The sequence below is a fragment of the Scyliorhinus canicula genome, chromosome 28 (assembly GCF_902713615.1).
Source record: "Scyliorhinus canicula chromosome 28, sScyCan1.1, whole genome shotgun sequence".
In the NCBI taxonomy this organism is placed as follows: domain Eukaryota; kingdom Metazoa; phylum Chordata; class Chondrichthyes; order Carcharhiniformes; family Scyliorhinidae; genus Scyliorhinus; species Scyliorhinus canicula.
In genome coordinates this window covers 6,351,590-6,374,908 of record NC_052173.1, presented here as the reverse complement: position 1 = coordinate 6,374,908, position 23,319 = coordinate 6,351,590, and the positions used below count along the sequence as shown (strand labels likewise).

General features: G+C 48.2%; 1 protein-coding gene across 1 annotated transcript in view; it reads right to left on the bottom strand.

Annotated features, from left to right (window-relative positions):
* Positions 1–1,082: 1,082 nt before the first annotated feature.
* LOC119958197 (natural resistance-associated macrophage protein 2-like) overlaps positions 1,083–23,319 on the bottom strand; it is a 105,717-nt gene continuing 83,480 nt past the window's right edge. Inside the window, exon 14 of the mRNA XM_038786573.1 lies at positions 1,083–1,160. Coding sequence (XP_038642501.1) covers positions 1,083–1,160 — 78 coding nt within the window. The remainder of the gene's footprint in view (positions 1,161–23,319) is intronic.

Genomic DNA, 23,319 nt, shown 5'->3' with positions numbered 1-23,319 from the left:
ACGGCATGATTAAAATCCTTTCCATTGATGTAAAATGTGCCACTGTGATGAATCACAATCTAGTAATTCACACTGTGTTATATTGTATGTGTTGTGTCTCGGTAAGCTCGGTATACGAGCAGTTGCGCGGCTCTGCCCATAGGGGGAGATGAGGAGTTTGTACTGGGCTCCACCCTTGGCTCCGCCCATGGCTCCTCCCACTAACCGGAAGGATAAAGCTTTGCAGTCGTGAGCCGGCCTGCCAGTTCATCTCGTCGCAGGCAGGCTCTGTTGTAAGACTATTAAAACCACTGTTCACTTCCAACCACGTGTCTTGTGAATTGATGGTCACATCAGCCACATGGCGGATTTATTCATGCAAAGTGCTAGGCAGCAGCTGGGGCTAAATTCTATCTGTGTACCCCCACATATTCCGCATTCAGCCGTGGGTTTCTGCGCGTTTTGTGCAATGCGTCCCATTCTACGCTTTTGTGCTGACAATTGCACTCCAGGAAGGAGAAGATTCTCTCGCTCGACAAAACATTTTTTCACCGAGTCGGCAGCTTATGCGACAGAGTAAATAACGGCAAATATCGAATTGCAGCCTGATTTTCATCGATTTAAATGACTGATCAGAAGAACCACAGGACCTACTAACAGCCAGAGCTTCCATCCCATCTTCTGCAAGCCCGTCCACGGGAATTTGGACAGAACTTACATTTATACAGGGGCATACCACACCTCTGAAATGCTACGCAGATCTCCCACATGACAGCACCTAAATTGGAAAATCCAATCTTGCCAATCCATCCCATTGCTTCCCAGCCTGGAAGCAGCACACTGCCCAGGTTTGCAATGTTGTTTGCAGGCACTGAGTATATTTTCTTTGCTGTTGCACCTTGATAGAATATGGGCAGTGCTGGGACTGTGTCAGCCTTTGGTTTTGTCACAGCTAATCTATAACTTATCCCACAGTTGTTTGTTTCCCTATTTCCCTCCTTCGTTGGTCCCTGGGCGATCAACATCCAGTCCCTCACCAATGAGGCCTTTCGCCATGTGTGAGGCTCGAGAGAGAGTGAGTGTGAGCAGGGGAAGCAGGTTACTTACAGGCCATTGGCGAAGTCGTGCATGACTGAGCTCATACTTGTAAACGTCAATATCGGGATCAATGCAAATGGCAGCTGCAGAGTTGAAAGGTCATCTGTTAGAGCTGGCTCTGGAGGGCAGTGCCACCGTGAATAAACCAGAATTATACAGATACAACCGTAACAAACACACAACCACAGACTGATCTCCTGTACCGTGCACACTGACTGATGCAGGGAAACCACAAATATTCATTGCTACATTGGCAACGGATTCATCTGAATCAACAGATTCATCCATTTGCACTCACGTCGTGTGTGGAAGCAGCAGTGAGACACTGGCCCTGACACAGGCTCGGGTGGAGGTGAGGGCTTTTGGATGACTCATCAAACCAAGGCCCTAGCTGCCTCTCGGCGGATGTAAGAGTTCCCGGGCACTGTTTCAAAGAAAACCTTTTTCAAATGTCCTGGCCAGGATTTATCCCTCAATCAAAAACACAAAAATAGATTCTCTGGTAACTATCACGATGTTATTTGTGAGATCTTCCTGTGCATATATTGACTGCTGCATTTCCTACACACCAACAGTGACGACAGTTCACAAGATACTTCACTGGCTGGACAACCCATTGAGACGTCTGGTGGATGAGACAAACGCGATGTAAAGGCACGTTTGACCTTTTTTGGGGGGCAATGCATAGTCACACCATAATGGAATCTGCCCCCCCCCCGCGGGGCCTGGCCAGGTAACCCTCTCACACAATCCAGATTCACTCGACCCTGATTAACCCACTCTCAACGCAATCCATATTCACTCGACCCTGATTAACCCACTCTCACACAATCCATATTCACTCGACCCTGATTAACCCACTCTCACACAATCCAGATTCACTCGACCCTAATTAACCCACTCTCACACAATCCAGATTCACTCGACCCTAATTAACCCACTCTCACACAATCCATATTCACTCGACCCTGATTAACCCACTCTCACACAATCCAGATTCACTCGACCCTGATTAACCCACTCTCAATGCAATCCAGATTCACTCGACCCTGATTAACCCACTCTCAATGCAATCCATATTCACTCGACCCTGATTAACCCACTCTCAATGCAATCCAGATTCACTCGACCCTGATTAACCCACTCTCCACCAATCCAGATTCACTCGACCATGATTAACCCACTCTCACACAATCCAGATTCACTCGACCCTAATTAACCCACTCTCACACAATCCAGATTCACTCGACCCTGATTAACCCACTCTCACATAATCCAGATTCACTCGACCCTGATTAACCCACTCTCACACAATCCAGATTCACTCCACCCTGATTAACCCACACTCACACAATCCAGATTTACTCGACCCTGATTAACCCACTCTCACACAATCCAGATTCACTCGACCCTAATTAACCCATTCTCATACAATCCAGAATCACTCGACCCTGATTAACCCACTCTCATACAATCCAGATTCACTCGACCCTAATTAACCCACTCTCACACAATCCAGATTCACTCGACCCTGATTAACCCACTCTCACACAATCCATATTCACTCGACCCTGATTAACCCACTCTCACACAATCCATATTCACTCGACCCTAACTAACCCACTCTCACACAATCCAGATTCACTCGACCCTAATTAACCCAGTCTCACACAATCCATATTCACTCGACCCTGATTAACCCACTCTCACACAATCCATATTCACTCGACCCTGATTAACCCACTCTCAATGCAATCCAGATTCACTCGACCCTGATTAACCCACTCTCACACAATCCAGATTCACTCGACCCTGATTAACCCACTCTCACACAATCCAGATTCACTCGACCCTAATTAACCCACTCTCACACAATCCAGATTCACTCGACCCTGATTAACCCACTCTCAATGCAATCCAGATTCACTCGACCCTGATTAACCCACTCTCACACAATCCAGATTCACTCGACCCTGATTAACCCACTCTCACACAATCCAGATTCACTCGTCCCTGATTAACCCACTCTCACACAATCCATATTCACTCGACCCTGATTAACCCACTCTCATACAATCCAGATTCACTCGACCCTAATTAACCCACTCTCACACAATCCAGATTCACTCGACCCTGATTAACCCACTCTCAATGCAATCCAGATTCACTCGACCCTAATTAACCCACTCTCACACAATCCAGATTCACTCAACCCTGATTAACCCACTCTCACACAATCCATATTCACTCGACCCTGATTAACCCACTCTCAATGCAATCCAGATTCACTCGACCCTGATTAACCCACTCTCACACAATCCAGATTCACTCGACCCTGATTAACCCACTCTCACACAATCCAGATTCACTCGACCCTAATTAAGCTACTCTCACACAATCCAGATTCACTCGACCCTAATTAACCCACTCTCAATGCAATCCAGATTCACTCGACCCTGATTAACCCACTCTCACACAATCCATATTCACTCGACCCTGATTAACCCACTCTCACACAATCCAGATTCACTCGACCCTAATTAACCCACTCTCAATGCAATCCAGATTCACTCGACCCTGATTAACCCACTCTCACACAATCCAGATTCACTCGACCCTGATTAACCCACTCTCACACAATCCAGATTCACTCGACCCTGATTAACCCACTCTCATACAATCCAGATTCACTCGACCCTGATTAACCCACTCTCAATGCAATCCAGATTCACTCGACCCTGATTAACCCACTCTCACACAATCCATATTCACTCGACCCTGATTAACCCACTCTCACACAATCCATATTCACTCGACCCTGATTAACCCACTCTCAATGCAATCCAGATTCACTCGACCCTGATTAACCCACTCTCACACAATCCAGATTCACTCGACCCTGATTAACCCACTCTCACACAATCCATATTCACTCGACCCTGATTAACCCACTCTCACACAATCCAGATTCACTCGACCCTGATTAACCCACTCTCACACAATCCAGATTCACTCGACCCTAATTAACCCACTCTCACACAATCCAGATTCACTCGACCCTAATTAACCCACTCTCAATGCAATCCATATTCACTCGACCCTGATTAACCCACTCTCACACAATCCAGATTCACTCGACCCTAATTAACCCACTCTCATACAATCCAGATTCACTCGACCCTAATTAACCCACTCTCAATGCAATCCATATTCACTCGACCCTGATTAACCCACTCTCACACAATCCAGATTCACTCGACCCTAATTAACCCACTCTCATACAATCCAGATTCACTCGACCCTAATTAACCCACTCTCACACAATCCATATTCACTCGACCCTGATTAACCCACTCTCATACAATCCAGATTCACTCGACCGTAATTAACCCACTCTCACACAATCCAGATTCACTCGACCCTGATTAACCCACTCTCAATGCAATCCATATTCACTCGACCCTGATTAACCCACTCTCACACAATCCATATTCACTCGACCCTGATTAACCCACTCTCACACAATCCAGATTCACTCGACCCTGATTAACCTACTCTCAATGCAATCCAGATTCACTCGACCCTGATTAACCCACTCTCACACAATCCAGATTCACTCGACCCTGATTAACCCACTCTCACACAATCCAGATTCACTCGACCCTGATTAACCCACTCTCACACAATCCAGATTCACTCGTCCCTGATTAACCCACTCTCACACAATCCATATTCACTCGACCCTAATTAACCCACTCTCAATGCAATCCAGATTCACTCGACCCTGATTAACCCACTCTCAATGCAATCCAGATTCACTCGACCCTGATTAACCCACTCTCACACAATCCAGATTCACTCGACCCTGATTAACCCACTCTCATACAATCCAGATTCACTCGACCCTAATTAACCCACTCTCACACAATCCAGATTCACTCGACCCTGATTAACCCACTCTCAATGCAATCCAGATTCAATCGACCCTAATTAACCCACTCTCACACAATCCAGATTCACTCGACCCTGATTAACCCACTCTCAATGCAATCCAGATTCACTCGACCCTGATTAACCCACTCTCACACAATCCAGATTCACTCGACCCTGATTAACCCACTCTCACACAATCCAGATTCACTCGTCCCTGATTAACCCACTCTCACACAATCCATATTCACTCGACCCTGATTAACCCACTCTCACACAATCCAGATTCACTCAACCCTGATTAACCCACTCTCAATGCAATCCAGATTGACTCGACCCTAATTAACCCACTCTCACACAATCCAGATTCACTCAACCCTGATTAACCCACTCTCACACAATCCATATTCACTCGACCCTGATTAACCCACTCTCAATGCAATCCAGATTCACTCGACCCTGATTAACCCACTCTCACACAATCCAGATTCACTCGACCCTAATTAACCCACTCTCACACAATTTAGATTCACTCGACCCTAATTAACCCACTCTCAATGCAATCCAGATTCACTCGACCCTGATTAACCCACTCTCACACAATCCATATTCACTCGACCCTGATTAACCCACTCTCACACAATCCAGATTCACTCGACCCTGATTAACCCACTCTCATACAATCCAGATTCACTCGACCCTGATTAACCCACTCTCACACAATCCAGATTCACTCGACCCTAATTAACCCACTCTCACACAATCCAGATTCACTCGACCCTAATTAACCCACTCTCAATGCAATCCAGATTCACTCGACCCTGATTAACCCACTCTCACACAATCCAGATTCACTCGACCCTGATTAACCCACTCTCACACAATCCAGATTCACTCGACCCTGATTAACCCACTCTCATACAATCCAGATTCACTCGACCCTGATTAACCCACTCTCAATGCAATCCAGATTCACTCGACCCTGATTAACCCACTCTCACACAATCCATATTCACTCGACCCTGATTAACCCACTCTCACACAATCCATATTCACTCGACCCTGATTAACCCACTCTCAATGCAATCCAGATTCACTCGACCCTGATTAACCCACTCTCACACAATCCAGATTCACTCGACCCTGATTAACCCACTCTCACACAATCCATATTCACTCGACCCTGATTAACCCACTCTCACACAATCCAGATTCACTCGACCCTGATTAACCCACTCTCACACAATCCAGATTCACTCGACCCTAATTAACCCACTCTCACACAATCCAGATTCACTCAACGCTAATTAACCCACTCTCAATGCAATCCAGATTCACTGGACCCTGATTAACCCACTCTCACAAAATCCAGATTCACTCGACCCTAATTAACCCACTCTCACACAATCCAGATTCACTCGACCCTAATTAACCCACTCTCATACAATCCATATTCACTCGACCCTGATTAACCCACTCTCATACAATCCAGATTCACTCGACCCTGATTAACCCACTCTCAGACAATCCAGATTCACTCGACCCTGATTAACCCACTCTCATACAATCCATATTCACTCGACCCTAATTAACCCACTCTCATACAATCCAGATTCACTCGACCCTGATTAACCCACTCTCACACAATCCATATTCACTCGACCCTGATTAACCCACTCTCAATGCAATCCAGATTCACTCGACCCTGATTAACCCACTCTCACACAATCCAGATTCACTCGACCCTAATTAACGCACTCTCACACAATCCAGATTCACTCGACCCTAATTAACCCACTCTCAATGCAATCCAGATTCACTCGACCCTAATTAACCCACTCTCACACAATCCAGATTCACTCGACCCTAATTAACCCACTCTCAATGCAATCCAGATTCACTCGACCCTGATTAACCCACTCTCAATACAATCCAGATTCACTCGACCCTGATTAACCCACTCTCACACAATCCAGATTCACTCGACCCTAATTAACCCACTCTCACACAATCCAGATTCACTCGACCCTGATTAACCCACTCTCACACAATCCAGATTCACTCGACCCTAATTAACCCACTCTCACACAATCCAGATTCACTCGACCCTGATTAACCCACTCTCACACAATCCAGATTCACTCGACCCTGATTAACCCACTCTCAATGCAATCCAGATTCACTCGACCCTGATTAACCCACTCTCACACAATCCAGATTCACTCGACCCTGATTAACCCACTCTCATACAATCCAGATTCACTCGACCCTAATTAACCCACTCTCACACAATCCAGATTCACTCGACCCTGATTAACCCACTCTCAATGCAATCCAGATTCACTCGACCCTCATTAACCCACTCTCACACAATCCAGATTCACTCGACCCTGATTAACCCACTCTCACACAATCCAGATTCACTCGACCCTCATTAACCCACTCTCACACAATCCAGATTCACTCGACCCTGATTAACCCACTCTCACACAATCCAGATTCACTCGACCCTGATTAACCCACTCTCACAAAATCCAGATTCACTCGACCCTAATTAACCCACTCTCACACAATCCAGATTCACTCGACCCTAATTAACCCACTCTCATACAATCCAGATTCACTCGACCCTGATTAACCCACTCTCATACAATCCAGATTCACTCGACCCTGATTAACCCACTCTCAGACAATCCAGATTCACTCGACCCTGATTAACCCACTCTCATACAATCCATATTCACTCGACCCTAATTAACCCACTCTCATACAATCCAGATTCACTCGACCCTGATTAACCCACTCTCACACAATCCAGATTCACTCGACCCTAATTAACCCACTCTCACACAATCCAGATTCACTCGACCCTAATTAACCTACTCTCAATGCAATCCAGATTCACTCGACCCTAATTAACCCACTCTCATACAATCCAGATTCACTCGACCCTGATTAACCCACTCTCACACAATCCAGATTCACTCGACCCTAATTAACCCACTCTCAATGCAATCCAGATTCACTCGACCCTGATTAACCCACTCTCACACAATCCAGATTCACTCGACCCTAATTAACCCACTCTCAATGCAATCCAGATTCACTCGACCCTAATTAACCCACTCTCAATGCAATCCAGATTCACTCGACCCTAATTAACCCACTCTCACACAATCCAGATTCACTCGACCCTGATTAACCCACTCTCACACAATCCAGATTCACTCGACCCTAATTAACCCACTCTCACACAATCCAGATTCACTCGACCCTGATTAACCCACTCTCACACAATCCAGATTCACTCGACCCTGATTAACCCACTCTCACACAATCCAGATTCACTCGACCCTGATTAACCCACTCTCACACAATCCAGATTCACTCGACCCTGATTAACCCACTCTCACACAATCCAGATTCACTCGACCCTAATTAACCCACTCTCAATGCAATCCAGATTCACTCGACCCTGATTAACCCACTCTCACACAATCCAGATTCACTCGACCCTGATTAACCCACTCTCACACAATCCATATTCACTCGACCCTGATTAACCCACTCTCAGACAATCCAGATTCACTCGACCCTGATTAACCCACTCTCACACAATCCAGATTCACTCGACCCTGATTAACCCACTCTCACACAATCCAGATTCACTCAACCCTGATTAACCCACTCTCACACAATCCAGATTCACTCGACCCTGATTAACTCACTCTCAATGCAATCCAGATTCACTCGACCCTGATTAACCCACTCTCACACAATCCAGATTCACTCAACCCTGATTAACCCACTCTCACACAATCCAGATTCACTCGACCCTAATTAACCCACTCTCATACAATCCATATTCACTCGACCCTGATTAACCCACTCTCACACAATCCAGATTCACTCGACCCTGATTAACCCACTCTCAGACAATCCAGATTCACTCGACCCTGATTAACCCACTCTCACACAATCCAGATTCACTCGACCCTGATTAACCCACTCTCACACAATCCAGATTCACTCAACCCTGATTAACCCACTCTCACACAATCCAGATTCACTCGACCCTGATTAACCCACTCTCAATGCAATCCAGATTCACTCGACCCTAATTAACCCACTCTCACACAATCCAGATTCACTCGACCCTGATTAACCCACTCTCACACAATCCAGATTCACTCGACCCTGATTAACCCACTCTCACACAATCCAGATTCACTCAACCCTGATTAACCCACTCTCACACAATCCAGATTCACTCGACCCTGATTAACCCACTCTCAATGCAATCCAGATTCACTCGACCCTATAATGAACATTTCCCCATCTTTTGAATGCCCCCAATCAGCCGTACAATCTCTCCTCTCTGATGAACTCTACCCGCCAAATCAATCTCTTCCCACAGCCTCCACCATCACGGACTCTACCCTGCTAATCGCAGCAGCAGTCCATCTGCCCAGTGCAGTATTTGATCATGTCAATCAGGCTCTCTTCTTGCACCATTAACGTCACTCCCAACCAGACTCCTTGGAAGAAATGAGTTTAATCAGCCTTGATTATTTTGCCGGGAGTTTGTTTCACAGCGTTAGTACACCGAGGGAGTAAATGTCTTTGGTTCTTACTTGAGTCTTGATTATTTCACCCCGGGTTGCACTAAGGACAGGAGCAGAGAAACATGTAACAGGAGAATGAAAAAACTAACTAGACAGAATTTAGTTGAAGATAAATCCGTGACAGAAACGGAACCTCTCACTGATGTGACGCCCGTTAGTGTGGGAAACAATGGACTGGGATTTCTGTTTCTGTCAAAGGCCTTTATTGCAACGCCTAACTTTACAGCTAAGTCATCTAACATGCAGTGATTCAATTAAATAGTACCCAATCACAGTCCAGCAGCTAGGATCACCAACCCTCTGGGATTGGCCAGAGAAGACTGAGGGTGGATCTGATTGAGGTGAATAAGATTATGAGGGATGTGGACAGGGTGGGGATAGGAAGCAGCTGTTCCCCTCAGTTGAAGGATCAATATGGAGGGGGCATCATTTATAGGTGAGGGGCAGCAGGTTTAGAGGGGATTTGAGGAAAGGGTATTCACCCAGAGGGTGATGGGAGTTGGAACGCACGGCCTTGGGGGGTGGTCGAGGCAGGAAACATAGAACATAGAACATAGAACAGTACAGCACAGAACAGGCCCTTCGGCCCTCGATGTTGTGCCGAGCAATGATCACCCCACTCAAACCCACGTAACCACCCTATACCCATAACCCAACAACCCCACCCTTAACTTTACTTTTATTAGGACACTACGGGCAATTTAGCATAGCCAATCCACCTAACCCGCACATCTTTGGACTGTGGGAGGAAACCGGAGCACCCGGAGGAAACCCACGCACACAGGGGGGGACGTGCAGACTCCACACAGACAGTGACCCAGCCGGGAATCGAACCTGGGACCCTGGAGCTGTGAAGCATTTATGCTAACCACCATGCTACCCTGCTGCCCCGAAACCTCACAATATTAACAAAAATAAATTTAGAGTACCCAATTCATTTTTTTCCAATTAAGGGCAATTTAGCGTGGCCAAAGTTTAGCGTGGCCAAAGTTTAGCATGGCCAATCCACCTAACCAGCACATCGTTGGGTTGTGTGGGGGTGAGACCCACGCAGACACGGGGAGAATGTGCAAACTCCACACAGACAGTGACCCAGAGCCGGGATCGAACCCGGGTCCTCGGCGCCGTGAGGCAGCAGTGCTAACCACTGTGCCACCGTGCTGCCCATAATCTTTAAAAAGTACTTGGATGAACACTTGAAATGTTGTAACATTCAAGCCAATGGGCCAAGTGCTGGAAAGTAGGTTTAGTGTAGATTTAGAGTCGGTTTCTTTCGTCGGTGCAGGTTCGATGGGCCGAAGGGCCTCTTCTGTACTGCATGATTCTATGTTTCTCCAGTAATTGAAGGTCAATCTCTCGGACACTGCTGTGTGCAGCCCTGGAGAAATACTATCGACACATTAAAAAAGATTTTTTTTTTTTTGGTAATTTTCTTTGACCATTAATCTTTATCAGACATAAAAATATTGAAAATGCGGTCAGGGGCTGGGGAGGTTGTTTTCCTGACGGTCAAGCATCATCTGATTGGGTAATGAGTCTTTTTGCTTTCCAATCGGCGTAGGAAGGTCATTGGGTCACAAGGATGGACAATGTTGGCCGACTAATGGCTGGAGGGCAAGTAAAGTCATGTGATGGACAACCTTACCAGCAGCATTGTGTGAAGCATTATTTCACTCAAAGAGGTCAGGGATTGAACAGGCAACAATTTGGTGTGACATGATCAGCCAGTCCAGTGACTGCGTGCAAGTAGAGGTTGCTAAAGTATTCGGTCAACAGGTTTCAGATTGGCAACAGAATAACCACGTTCGATTTGAGATGACGCAAAAGGGTGGCAAGGTGGCACAGTGGTTTGCACTGCTGCCTCACAGCGCCAGGGTCCCGGGTTCAATTCCGGCCTCGGGTCACTGTCTGTATGGAGTTTGCACGTTCTCCCCGTGTGTTTCCTCCAGGTGCCTCCCACAGTCCAAAGATGTGCAGGTTAGGTGGGTTTTTAGCATGGCCAATCCACCTAACCTGCACATCTTTGGACACTAAGGGACAATTTAGCATGGCCAATTCTCCTAACCTGCACATCTTTGGACACTAAGGGACAATTTAACATGGCCAATCCACCTAACCTGCACATCTTTGGACACTAAGGGACAATTTAACATGGCCAATCCACCTAACCTGAACATCTTTGGACACTAAGGGACAATTTAGCATGGCCAATCCACCTAACCTGCACATCTTTGGACACTAAGGGACAATTTAACATGGCCAATCCACCTAAACTGTACATCTTTGGACACTAAGGGACAATTTAACATGGCCAATCCACCTAACCTGAACATCTTTGGACACTAAGGGACAATTTAACATGGCCAATCCACCTAACCTGCACATCTTTGGACACTAAGGGACAATTTAACATGGCCAATCCACCTAAACTGTACATCTTTGGACACTAAGGGACAATTTAACATGGCCAATCCACCTAACCTGAACATCTTTGGACACTAAGGGACAATTTAACATGGCCAATCCACCTAACCTGCACATCTTTGGACACTAAGGGACAATTTATCATGGACAATCCACCTAACCTGTACATCTTTGGACACTAAGGGACAATTTAGCATGGCCAATCCACCTAACCTGTACATCTTTGGACACTAAGGGACAATTTAACATGGCCAATCCACCTAACCTGTACATCTTTGGACACTAAGGGACAATTTAGCATGGCCAATCCACCTAACCTGTACATCTTTGGACACTAAGGGACAATTTAGCATGGCCAATCCACCTAACCTGCACATCATTGGACACTAAGGGATAATTTAACACGGCCAATCCACCTAACCTGCACATCTTTGGACACTAAGGGCAATTTAACATGGCCAATCCACCTAACCTGTACATCTTTGGACACTAAGGGACAATTTAGCATGGCCAATCCACCTAACCTGTACATCTTTGGACACTAAGGGACAATTTAGCATGGCCAATCCACCTAACCTGTACATCTTTGGACACTAAGGGACAATTTAGCATGGCCAATCCACCTAACCTGCACATCATTGGACACTAAGGGACAATTTAGCATGGCCAATCCACCTAACCTGCACATCTTTGGACACTAAGGGACAATTTATCATGGCCAATCCATCTAACCTGCACATCTTTGGACACTAAGGGACAATTTATCATGGCCAATCCACCTAACCTGTACATCTTTGGACACTAAGGGACAATTTATCATGGCCAATCCACCTAACCTGCGCATCTTTGGACACTAAGGGACAATTTATCATGGCCAATCCATCTGCACATCTTTGGACTGTGGGAGGAAACCGGAGCACCCGGAGGAAACCCACACAGACACGGGGAGAACGTGCAGAATCTGCACAGACAGTGACCCAAGCCGGGAAACGAACCTGGCACCCTGGGGCTGTGAAGCAACTGTGCTGACCACTGTGCCACCGTACCGCCCCGTGATCTTATTGAAAGAGATCAGATTCTGAGGGGGCTTCAACAGGATAGATGCTGAGAGGATGTTTCCTCGTGTGGGGCAGTCTACAACTGGGGGACACAGTTTCAGGTGGAGGTGAGGAGAATTTGTCTCCTCTCCGAGGGTCATTCGTCTATGGAATTCCCTCCCCCAGAGAGCAGACGAACTGGGTTACCGAATATGTTTGTGGTCGAGTTAGACAGATTTTAGATCGGCAAGGGGGGGAGAGCCGCAGACAGGAACGTGGAGTTGCGGTCACAGACGGGCCAGCCGTGATCTTATCGATCGGCGGAGCAGGCGTGCGGGGCCGAATGGCCTCCTCCAGCGTCTCACCCTGGTGTACTTCCCAATGTCCTGGGCTAATCACTATCCCTCAATCAACATGACAAAAACGTTATTTGCTTGGTTCCACACTTATCTATTGATTCATGGCTAAACAATCACCTATAATGGCTCCTCTTCCCAGTCCCACACTGTTACCCATCTTTGACCCCCCGACTATTCCTCATTTACATGCTGCCCCATGGCAACATTATCCGAAAGTACAGCCTCTGGCTCCACACATAAGGCAATGACTTGAAGCTCCGTCTGACAGCGACCTCTCTTGACCCCTCCACCGGTCTCTGATTTGTCAAGCTGCCTGTTCGATGTCCAGTACTAGCAGAGGCAGATTTACAGTGAAACACACCACGCTGAGGCACAAGGCCCCGGCCAATGGCGGGAGCCTGCACCGGCCGGGTGTCTGTGGATATTAATCAGAGTCTGATAGCTCTGCATTTGCTGATGGGTTCCTACCAGCAGGCGACACAGAGCGACATCAGGCGCTTAGATTGAGAAAATAGACTGGTCCAAACGTTGAGGTACGCGCGCGAGGAACGAGAAGCGACTAGGCAACGAGGGAGAGAGGCAGAGGCAGAAGATCCTGTGTGTCACGTTTGCGAGAAAAGACGCACGTTTCGCGACCCAGGGCTGGGTCCCCAAGGAACAGCAAGGGGAGGCACAAGGCGCTGGGCGGAAACCATCAGCCAAGGTGAGCCGAGCCAGGCAGCAGCTAGTCGAGCAGCGATGGAAGCAGGCGAGGGGTGACTCGACCCAGTCAGGGCCAGGAACAGCGAGGCGCCACATCAAGCCTTCCTAGCATGTGGAGACGGCGAGGGAGGTTGCAGCCTTGAAAACTCCAGGCGAGCGAGGTTCGGGAGGATTGTGAGAATGGGAGCGTGTGAGGGTTCGAGGAGGGGTGGGAGGGAAACTGTGATGGAATGGGGGAGTGGTGGAACAAGAAGTGGAATCTGAAATAGGAATGCAACTCCAAGATGTTTCTTCTGTTGAAATGAGGCAAGAAACCTTCCCTGAAGACGTTGCTTTATGGCCAAGATCTGTTCCACTGGGTATGAATGACTATTTTGTACTAAATCATTCAGAAAACATGGAAATTTTGGGACAATAGTTTGAGGTTGGAAGAACATAAGAACTAGGAGCAGGAGTCGGCCATCTGGCCCCTCGAGCCTGCTCCGCCATTCAATTAGATCATGGCTGATCTTTTGTGGACTCAGCTCCACTTTCCGGCCCGAACACCATAACCCTTAATCCCTTTATTCTTCAAAAAACGATCTATCTTTACCTTAAAACTTTAAAAACAAGTTACAAAAGTCATGCCGAAAGCATGTTAGAAATCTTCGTAAGTGCCATTTTCTGAGGGTGAAGAGAAATTGGATGACGGAAATTAGAAATTGGTTGATTCTGTTTGGAAACCTCTCAGGCAGTCAACTGTCATGTTTGCAAATTATTCCCTGACCCTAGTTAAGCATTTGTCGATACTCTAACTGGAGAAACGTTGGAAGAGATGTTGCTGAGGATGAACGGACGAAGCTCATCTTAAACCGATGTGTGCGTTTGTTCAAGGATGTAAATTATCTGGAAGAATTGATTCTGTATCATCGGCTCAGTAAAGGAATGTTCTTACTGGAGGAAAGTGCTGAGACGTGGTGTTGCCACAGTTACACTGCTGTCTTCTTTGGGACTTCGTGTGAGAGGATGAGATGAGTCATCATTGTCAACTCGAAGAGCTAATTTAGATGCCTTGAATATCTCAGTGAATTTGGCGAGCTTCTCCAAGAGCATTTGAAAAGCTATCAATATTGTGGCTCAGGGAAGACCGACCTGTTAACACAGGGAACCTACGATGACTTCACCACTATAATGGCAGAGTGGACCAATTCACTAATGAAGTAAAAGATACTGTTCCATAATAGTTGATTCAATACCAGGGGTGAGTCATGTGGATCAGTTAACATTGAAGGTATGTAGTGGGCGCCGGAGGGATGAGTCACCGGGCTAGCGGGAAGCTAGTCAAGGGAGTCAGGTGGGGGGGGAGGGGGGATGCATACAGCCAGTATATGGCAGGGGTCGGGTTACAGAGGGGTGTTGTTGCTGGGGGGGAGGGGGGGAAAGTTATTTTGCTGGCATGGGAGGGATCTAAAGTAGGTAACAGAGCGGAGGTCGGGGTGGGAACTTCCAGGAGGCGAACTGGGAGGGGCACGGCACATGGGCTGGGGGCGAGCACAAGAAGGGGGATGGTTGACTGGAAAGGGGTGGGGCAGGTGCCCTCCAACCAGGCTGATCACCTGGAATGTCAGAGGACTAAACGGACCCAGTCAAGAGGGCACGTGTGTTCGCGCATTTGCGGGCTCTAAAGGCGGGCGTAATCATGCTGCAGGTGACACATCTGAAAGTGACTGACCAGACTAGGCTAAGGAAGGGCTGGGTCAGCCAGGTCTTCCATTCGGGCTTGGACTCCAAGTCCAGGGGGGTGGCAATCATGATTAATAAACGGGTTCAATTTGAGGCGGAGGGCACAATTGCAGACAGAGGGGGTAGATTTCTTATGGTCCGGGGTATGCTTGAGGGGGTGAGGGTAGTCCTGGTGAATGTATATGCTCCAAATTGGGACGACGCTGACTTCATTAAAAGGGTGCTGGGGAAAATCCCAGACTTAGATTCACGCAAGTTGATCATGGGTGGTGACTTCAACACGGTCCTTGACCCCGGACTAGACAGGTCATGCTCCAGAACGGGTAGGCTCCCAGCGATGGCAAGGGAACTGAGGGGGTTCATGGAGCAGATTGGGGGGGGGGGGGGGGGGGGGGGGTAGATCCATGGAGAGCCAGACGGCTGACGGGAAGGGAATATTCGTTCTACTCGCATGTTCATAAAGTATACTCTAGAATCGATTTTTTCATCGTGAGCAGGGACCGTGTAGGCGGAGTAAAAAACACGCCGTACTCGGCGATCACCATCTCGGATCATGCCCCACACTGGGTTGATCTGCAGGTTTGCAAAGGGAGCTACCAGCGCCCACAATGGAGGTTAGACGTAGGGTTGCTAGCGGAGGAGGGGGTGTGCGAGAGACTGCGAAAGTGCATGCAGGACTACCTGCAGGTTAATGACACAGAGGAAGTCTCAGCAGCGACCCTGTGGGAGGCGCTGAAGGTGGTGGTACGGGGGGGTGCTGATTTCAATCCGGACCCACAGAGATAGAACGGACAGAGCGGAAATGGACAGACTGGTCAAGGAGAACCACCGGACAGATAGGGAATACGCAGAGACCCCGAGGGAGGACCTACTTAGAGATAGACGGAGACAGCAGGCCGAGCTGGGAGTGTTGTCCATGAGCAAAGCAGTGGACCAACTCAGGGAGGCAAAGGGTGTGGTCTATGAGCATGGGGAGAAAGCTGGTAGAATGCTTGCGCAGCAACTCAGGAGGAAGGAGGCGGCCAGAGAAATAGACAGGGTAGTGGATGGTATGGGGAACAGAGTGGATGACCCATCAGGACTGAACAAGGTTTTACAACAAGCTCTATACCTCGGAACCCCCTGGGGAGCCGGAGGAGATGAAGCGTTTCTTAGACGGACTGAGCTTCCCAAAAATGGGTAGGGGGCTGGTAGACGGACTGGGGGCCCCGATTAGAGCTGAGGAAGTACTGGGGGGCTTGAAGGCCATGCAGTCGGGTAAATCCCCGGGGCCGGATGGATACCCAGTGGAGTTCTATAGAAAGTTCTCGGAGATAGTGGGGCCGGTGCTGACTCAGGTATTTAACGAGGCGGGGGACAGAGGCATGTCACAGGCTACCATTTCGCTTTCTTCACCCGCGGGGACTTCCCCGCCCAGACAAAGAGACAAAGCCCATAATAATCTTGTTGACCCTTTTGAAGAAGGACCGCGGGATGAAAATCGGGAGGCACTGAACAATAAACTGGAATCTTGGGAGGATTGTCATCTTTACCGTCTACATTCTCCCCGCAAGTGATAGCAAGTTACCCCTGGCGATGTCACAGGCTACCATTTTGCTGATATTAAAACGGGATAAAGACCCGGAAGCGTGTGGGTCATACAGACCAATCTCCCTGATCAACGTCAGCTCCTGGCTAAGGTCTTGGCGCTCAGAATTGAGGACTGTGTCCCAGAGATGATTGGGGAAGACCAAACAGGGGTGGTGAAAGGCAGGCAGCTGGTGGCCAACTTGAGAAGACTACTTAATATGATCATGATGCCCCCGGAGGGCAGAGAGGTAGAGGCAGTGGTGGCAATGGATGCCGAGAAGGCCTTTGACCGGGTGGAGTGGGACTATCTGTGGGAGGTACTCGGACGGTTTGGGGTCGGGGAGGGCTTTGTTGACTGGGTTAGGCTATTGTACCAGGCCCCAAAAGCTAGCGTGAGGATGAATAGGACATCATCAGAGTACTTTAGACTACACCGGGGGACCAGACAGGGATGCCCACTCTCCCCATTGCTGTTTGCACTGGCCATAGAGCCACTGGCGATTGCCCTGAGAGCTGCGAGGGGGTGGAAGGGAATGATTAAGGGAAGGGTGGCGCACAGGGTATCGCTGTACGCGGACGACCTGCTCCTGTATGTATCGGACCCGCTGGCCGGGATGGACAGTATACTCGGAATATTGAGGGAATTTGGCAGGTTTTCAGGGTACAAACTGAACATGGCTAAGAGTGAGATGTTTGTAGTGCAGGCGAGGGGCCAGGAGAACAGGTTGAAGGGGCTGCCATTTAGGATGGTTGGAGAAAGTTTCCGATACTTAGGGATACAGGTGGCACGAGACTGGGGCAGGCTGCACAAGCTAAATTTGACTAGAGTGGTGGAACAAATGAAGAGCGAGTTTAGGAGTTGGGATGCACTCTCGCTGTCACTGGCGGGGAGGGTGCAGATGGTAAAGATGACAATCCTCCCAAAATTCCTGTTTATTTTTCAGTGCCTCCCGATTTTCATCCCGCCGTCCTTCTTCAAAAGGGTCAACAAGATTAATATGGGCTTTGCCTGGGCGGGGAAGTCCCCGTGGGTGAAGAAAGCGATGCTTGAGAGGAACCGTAGCGAGAGGCGGGGGGGGGGGGGGGGGGGGGGCTGGCGCTGCCGAACCTCAGTAACTACTACTAGGTGGCCAACATAGCCATGGTAAGGAGTTGGATGGTGGGTACGGGGTCTATTTGGGGGCGAGTGGAGGCGGCTTCGTGCAGGGGCACCAGTTTGGCAGCCCTGGTCACGGCCCCCCTACCGCTCCCGCCGGCCAGGTACTCCACCAACCCGGTAATGGTGGCAGCCCTGCAGATCTTGGGCCAGTGGAGGAGGCATGTCGGGGAGGTGGGAGCATCGGTCTGGTCTCCAATATGCGACAACCACCGATTCGCCCCTGGGAGTATGGATGGTGGATTCCGAACGTGGCGGCGGGCGGGGGTGGGAAGGATGGGCGATATGTTCTTGAGGGGGAGCTTCTCGAGCAAGAGGGGCTTGGAGGAGAAATTCTGACTAGCAAGAGGGAATGACTTTCGGTACTTGCAAGTGAGTGACTTCATACGTAGACAGGTCCCATCCTTCCCACACCTCCCACCAAATGGGATCCAGGACAGAGTAGTATCTAGGGGAGAGGTAGGAGAGGGGAAAGTGTCGAGAGGAGAGGTAGTAGAGGAGAAAGTCTCGGGTATTTACCGAGAACTTATGAAAGGGGAGGAGTCCCAGACAGAGAAACTGAAGCTCAAGTGGGAGGAGGAGCTCGGCGAGGAGATAGAGGAGGGGGTTTGGGCGGAAGCCCTGAGTAGGGTAAATTGAACTGCAACATGTGCTAGGCTCAGCCTGATTCAGTTCAAGGTCGTCCACCGGGCCCACATGACGGTGACCCGGATGAGTAAATTTTTTGGGGTGGAGGACAAGTGCGCTAGGTGTGTGGGAGGGCCAGCGAACCACGTTCACATGTTCTGGGCATGTCCAAAACTTAGGAGATACTGGGAGGGATTTGCGGACGTCATGTCCCAGGTACTGAAAACTAGGGTGGTGATGAGTCCAGTGGTGGCAATTTTTGGGGTCTCGGAAGACCCGGGGGTCCAGGAGGAGAGGGAGGCCGACGTCTTGGCTTCTGCTTCCCTGGTAGCCTGGCGACGTATACTGCTGGCATGGAGGGACTCAAAGCCCCCAAAGACCGAAGCATGGCTCTCGCACATGGCGAGCTTTTTAGGGCTGGGAAAAATTTAGTTCGCCTTCAGAGGATCTGTATTAGGGTTCGCCCGAAGGTGGAAACCATTCATCGACTTCTTATTTGCACATTACTGTACACTGTAACTGTTTACAATGCCAAAAATACCTCAATAAAATTGTTTATTAAAAAAAAACATTGAAGGTATGTGACCAGCGATGGTGGAGTTCTCGAGCAATTTGTTTTGTCCAGCAACAATCCCACACTTCCAAGTGTCTGGAGACAGCTGTTTTGGAAACCTTTGCAAATTTAGGTTTGGATATCAAAAAGTTTCACGGGCAGAGCTTTGATAATACCGCAAGTATGACAGGAAGATTTTCAGATTTACAAGCAAGACTGAATAATGCAAGCCACCGTGCATTATTAATCCCATTTTCCAGTCATCCTTGAATTTAATCTGCAATCCTGCAGCTGAATCCTGTGAGGGAGCTGCACATTTTAATGACTTTATTCAAAACGTGTTTGCCTTGTTTTCAGTTTCCACGCATCAGTGGAATATGTTGCAATTAAGCTTGGAATAGGCAAATGGAAAACATTTGATGGTCAAAAGAATTTGTGACACCAGGTGGACTGCTCATGCAGATGCTGTTTTGACTTTGAAAATGAACTTTGCTGATGTAAAGGAACCCTTATTAGACAGATCACAAAAAACGCATGTGAAGGTTGAAGCAAAATCCTCAGCAGAGAAGTATGAAAAGTATACAATTGCAGTTTTTACTCTTTTGTGGAACTGTTTGCTTTAAAGACTTAATACCCTCAGCAAATTGCTGCAAAATTTTGCGACAACTTTATTGAATGCCGCACAATTGTTAGCCTCAGCTAAAAGGTTTGTCATGGAAGCTTGAAATGATGAAAGCTCGGTGAAAGCAGAGGCACTAACATTCACAAAAGACACACTTGCCTCTGATGATGAGAAACGTACAAGCCGCAGGATGTTATTTTTCGATAAAATTATTTTAAAAGGGGAAGAGAAGATCATCACTGAGACTGTTGATGTTTTTGTGACAATAATGGCGCAATTGCAGAGTAGACATGAATCTCTGACTGGTGATTTATTTTGCGTGCTTTTAAACAGACTTTTGGATGAGCGTCTATGAGCAGGTTATTGCTGAGTAAATGCTATGTGATAGCACCGTCGATGACCCCTTCCAACACTTTGATAATGTTTGAGAGTAGACTGATGGGGTTGGCCAGATTGGATTTGTCCTGCTTTTTGTGGGCAGGACATAACTGGGCAATTTTCCACATTGGCGGGTGGTGCTGTGACTCTTAGAACCGCCTCAGTGCAGGAGGCTGCTCCTGATACCCAACATCCAGCCTCCTCATGCCCCTTCCACTTAGCTAACACCTAGAAGATGCAGTGGACTAGTATTCGTGGTTCAAGCACCTAACATTAGCACCAAGAGGCTGGTTTAGCACAGGGCTAAACCGCTGGCTTTGAAAGCAGACCAAGGCAGGCCAGCAGCACGGTTCAATTCCCGTGCCAGCCTCCCCGAACAGGTGCCGGAATGTGGCGACTAGGGGCTTTTCACAGTAACTTCATTTGAAGCCTACTCGTGACAATAAGCCATTTTCATTTCAAGAGGAGGAACAGTAGTGAGAAGTAGGCGCACATGATCGAGGCTATAAATAAAACAAATGGCTGCCCTGAGTTTGCCAGGCGAGCAGACATTATTCTTGGCAGGGATTGGATGTGGCTCTGATGAAATGGCGTGGGCAGGATGTGTGTGGGGCGATGAGCAGTTTGTCTATGCTTCCTTCTTGGGAGGAAGCTGTGTCGAGGGTTGGCCATGCAGTGGGCAGCAGTGGCGCCCATTAGATGAGTTCTTGCCTTAGGCTGACATGAATCGGTCCAGTAGCTGACACTACTTTCCCCTCAACATCGACCCTCTGTGTGATTCCTTCCTGATCCGGGGAAGTCTTCAGTATCCGGGGCCTTATGGTCAGGCCTCTTAGTAAGCGAGTATTTTCTCACCATACCTAGTAAGCTGGGGTCCCGGGAAAGTACCTGAGAACTCACGAGCTGTATAGTGTTGCCTTGACCTTCCAGATCCACCTGATGTTGAACTCTGAATCGAAGAGTGTGCCGTCTCCAAACTGCTGCTCAGCATTATGGGGTGAGTGGATTCCCTTCTTGGCACCGGGAGTGGGATCGATTAATCGTATTTTGGAAAGTCCTGCTGCTTGTCGGTGACGTCAGTGCCTTGCCCGAAAGGAATGGGTGTACTTTAGCAACTGGGTGTCTCATATTACTGATGTCACAGCCTGCAGTAACCTGGAGCTTTCTAAATGACAGTGGTTTCACAATCTCTGGCTGGAGGAGAGGCTATAGGCCTAGTTGCTATTACAATCCCAGACCAGACGCCAACAGTGGCTAGGATACTGGGCAAAAAAAAACAATATTTTAGTTTATTTGAAAGACTGTGTGAAAAGAAATATTCACTCCAGGACTGATTGCTTGAAACAAAAACTTTATCACACCTACAATATAAAACTTTTTCGGGGGCAGCACGGTGGTGCAGTAGTTAGCATTGCTGCCTCATGGCGCCCAGGACCCGGGTTCGATCCTGGCCCCAGGTAACTGTCCGTGTGGAGTTTGCACATTCCCTTGCGTGCCCCCCCCCCCCAAAGATGTGCAGGGTAGGTGGATTGGCCACACTAAATTGAAAAAAAAGAATTGGGTACTCTAAATTTATTTTAAAACAATTCAACTTTGTAACTTCACACCCTAAAAGAACAGCTTACAATTTACTCCTTAACCACAACTACTTAATTTCCCGTTAAACAGCAAGAAAAGAAACAGTCCAAAGACGTGCAGGTTAGGTGGATTGGCCCTGCTAAATTGCCCTTAGGTTAGGTGGGGTTACTGGGTTACGGGGATAGGGTGGAGGTGTCGGCTTGGGTAGGGTGCTCTTTCCAAGGGCCGGTGCAGACTCGATGGGCCAAATGGCCTCCTTCTGCACTGTAAATTCGATGATTCTATGATCTCAATCTCTCATACTGTGGGTGAATGGTGGACTCAGCATCAGGCAAATCAGAATTCAACTCCTCTCCCCAAAGTTTCTCCACTAGCTGCCTCTCTCCACAGCTTTCTCCCAAAACCGCCTCTCTAAAGCTTTTCAAAATGTCTGTCTGCCTTCCCTGACTCCACTCAGAAAATTCAATTAGCAGAGCCAAAGGCTAGGGGAATCCATTGATTCTTTCATTAATTATTTATATCGGCTGCTTGGTTACCGAGTCTTAGAACACAAGTTAATTTGCAATTGCATCATTTAAAAAAAATAAATTTAGAGTACCCAATTAATTTTTTCCAATTAAGGGGCAATTTAGCGTGGCCAATCCACCTACCTTGCACATTTTTGGGTTGTGGGGGTGAAACCCACGCAAACACGGGGAGAATGTGCAAACCCCACACTGACCATTGCATCATTGTTGGCATGCTTGACGGTGTGTTGTTGGAATTTTTGCAATGCAAATCGAATCTGACCTTCGGGAAGGCTCGACAGATTACGAGGCAAGCGGATTTGCAGTGCCACAAATCGGGGTGTAATTCAGGGCGACGTCAAGGCTCAGGAGGGGTCAGTCCAGTACGTAGGCCCAAGGTCAGGAGCCCCAGCCATCGAAAAGCCAACGAGGAGACCCACCAAAGCTACTGAAG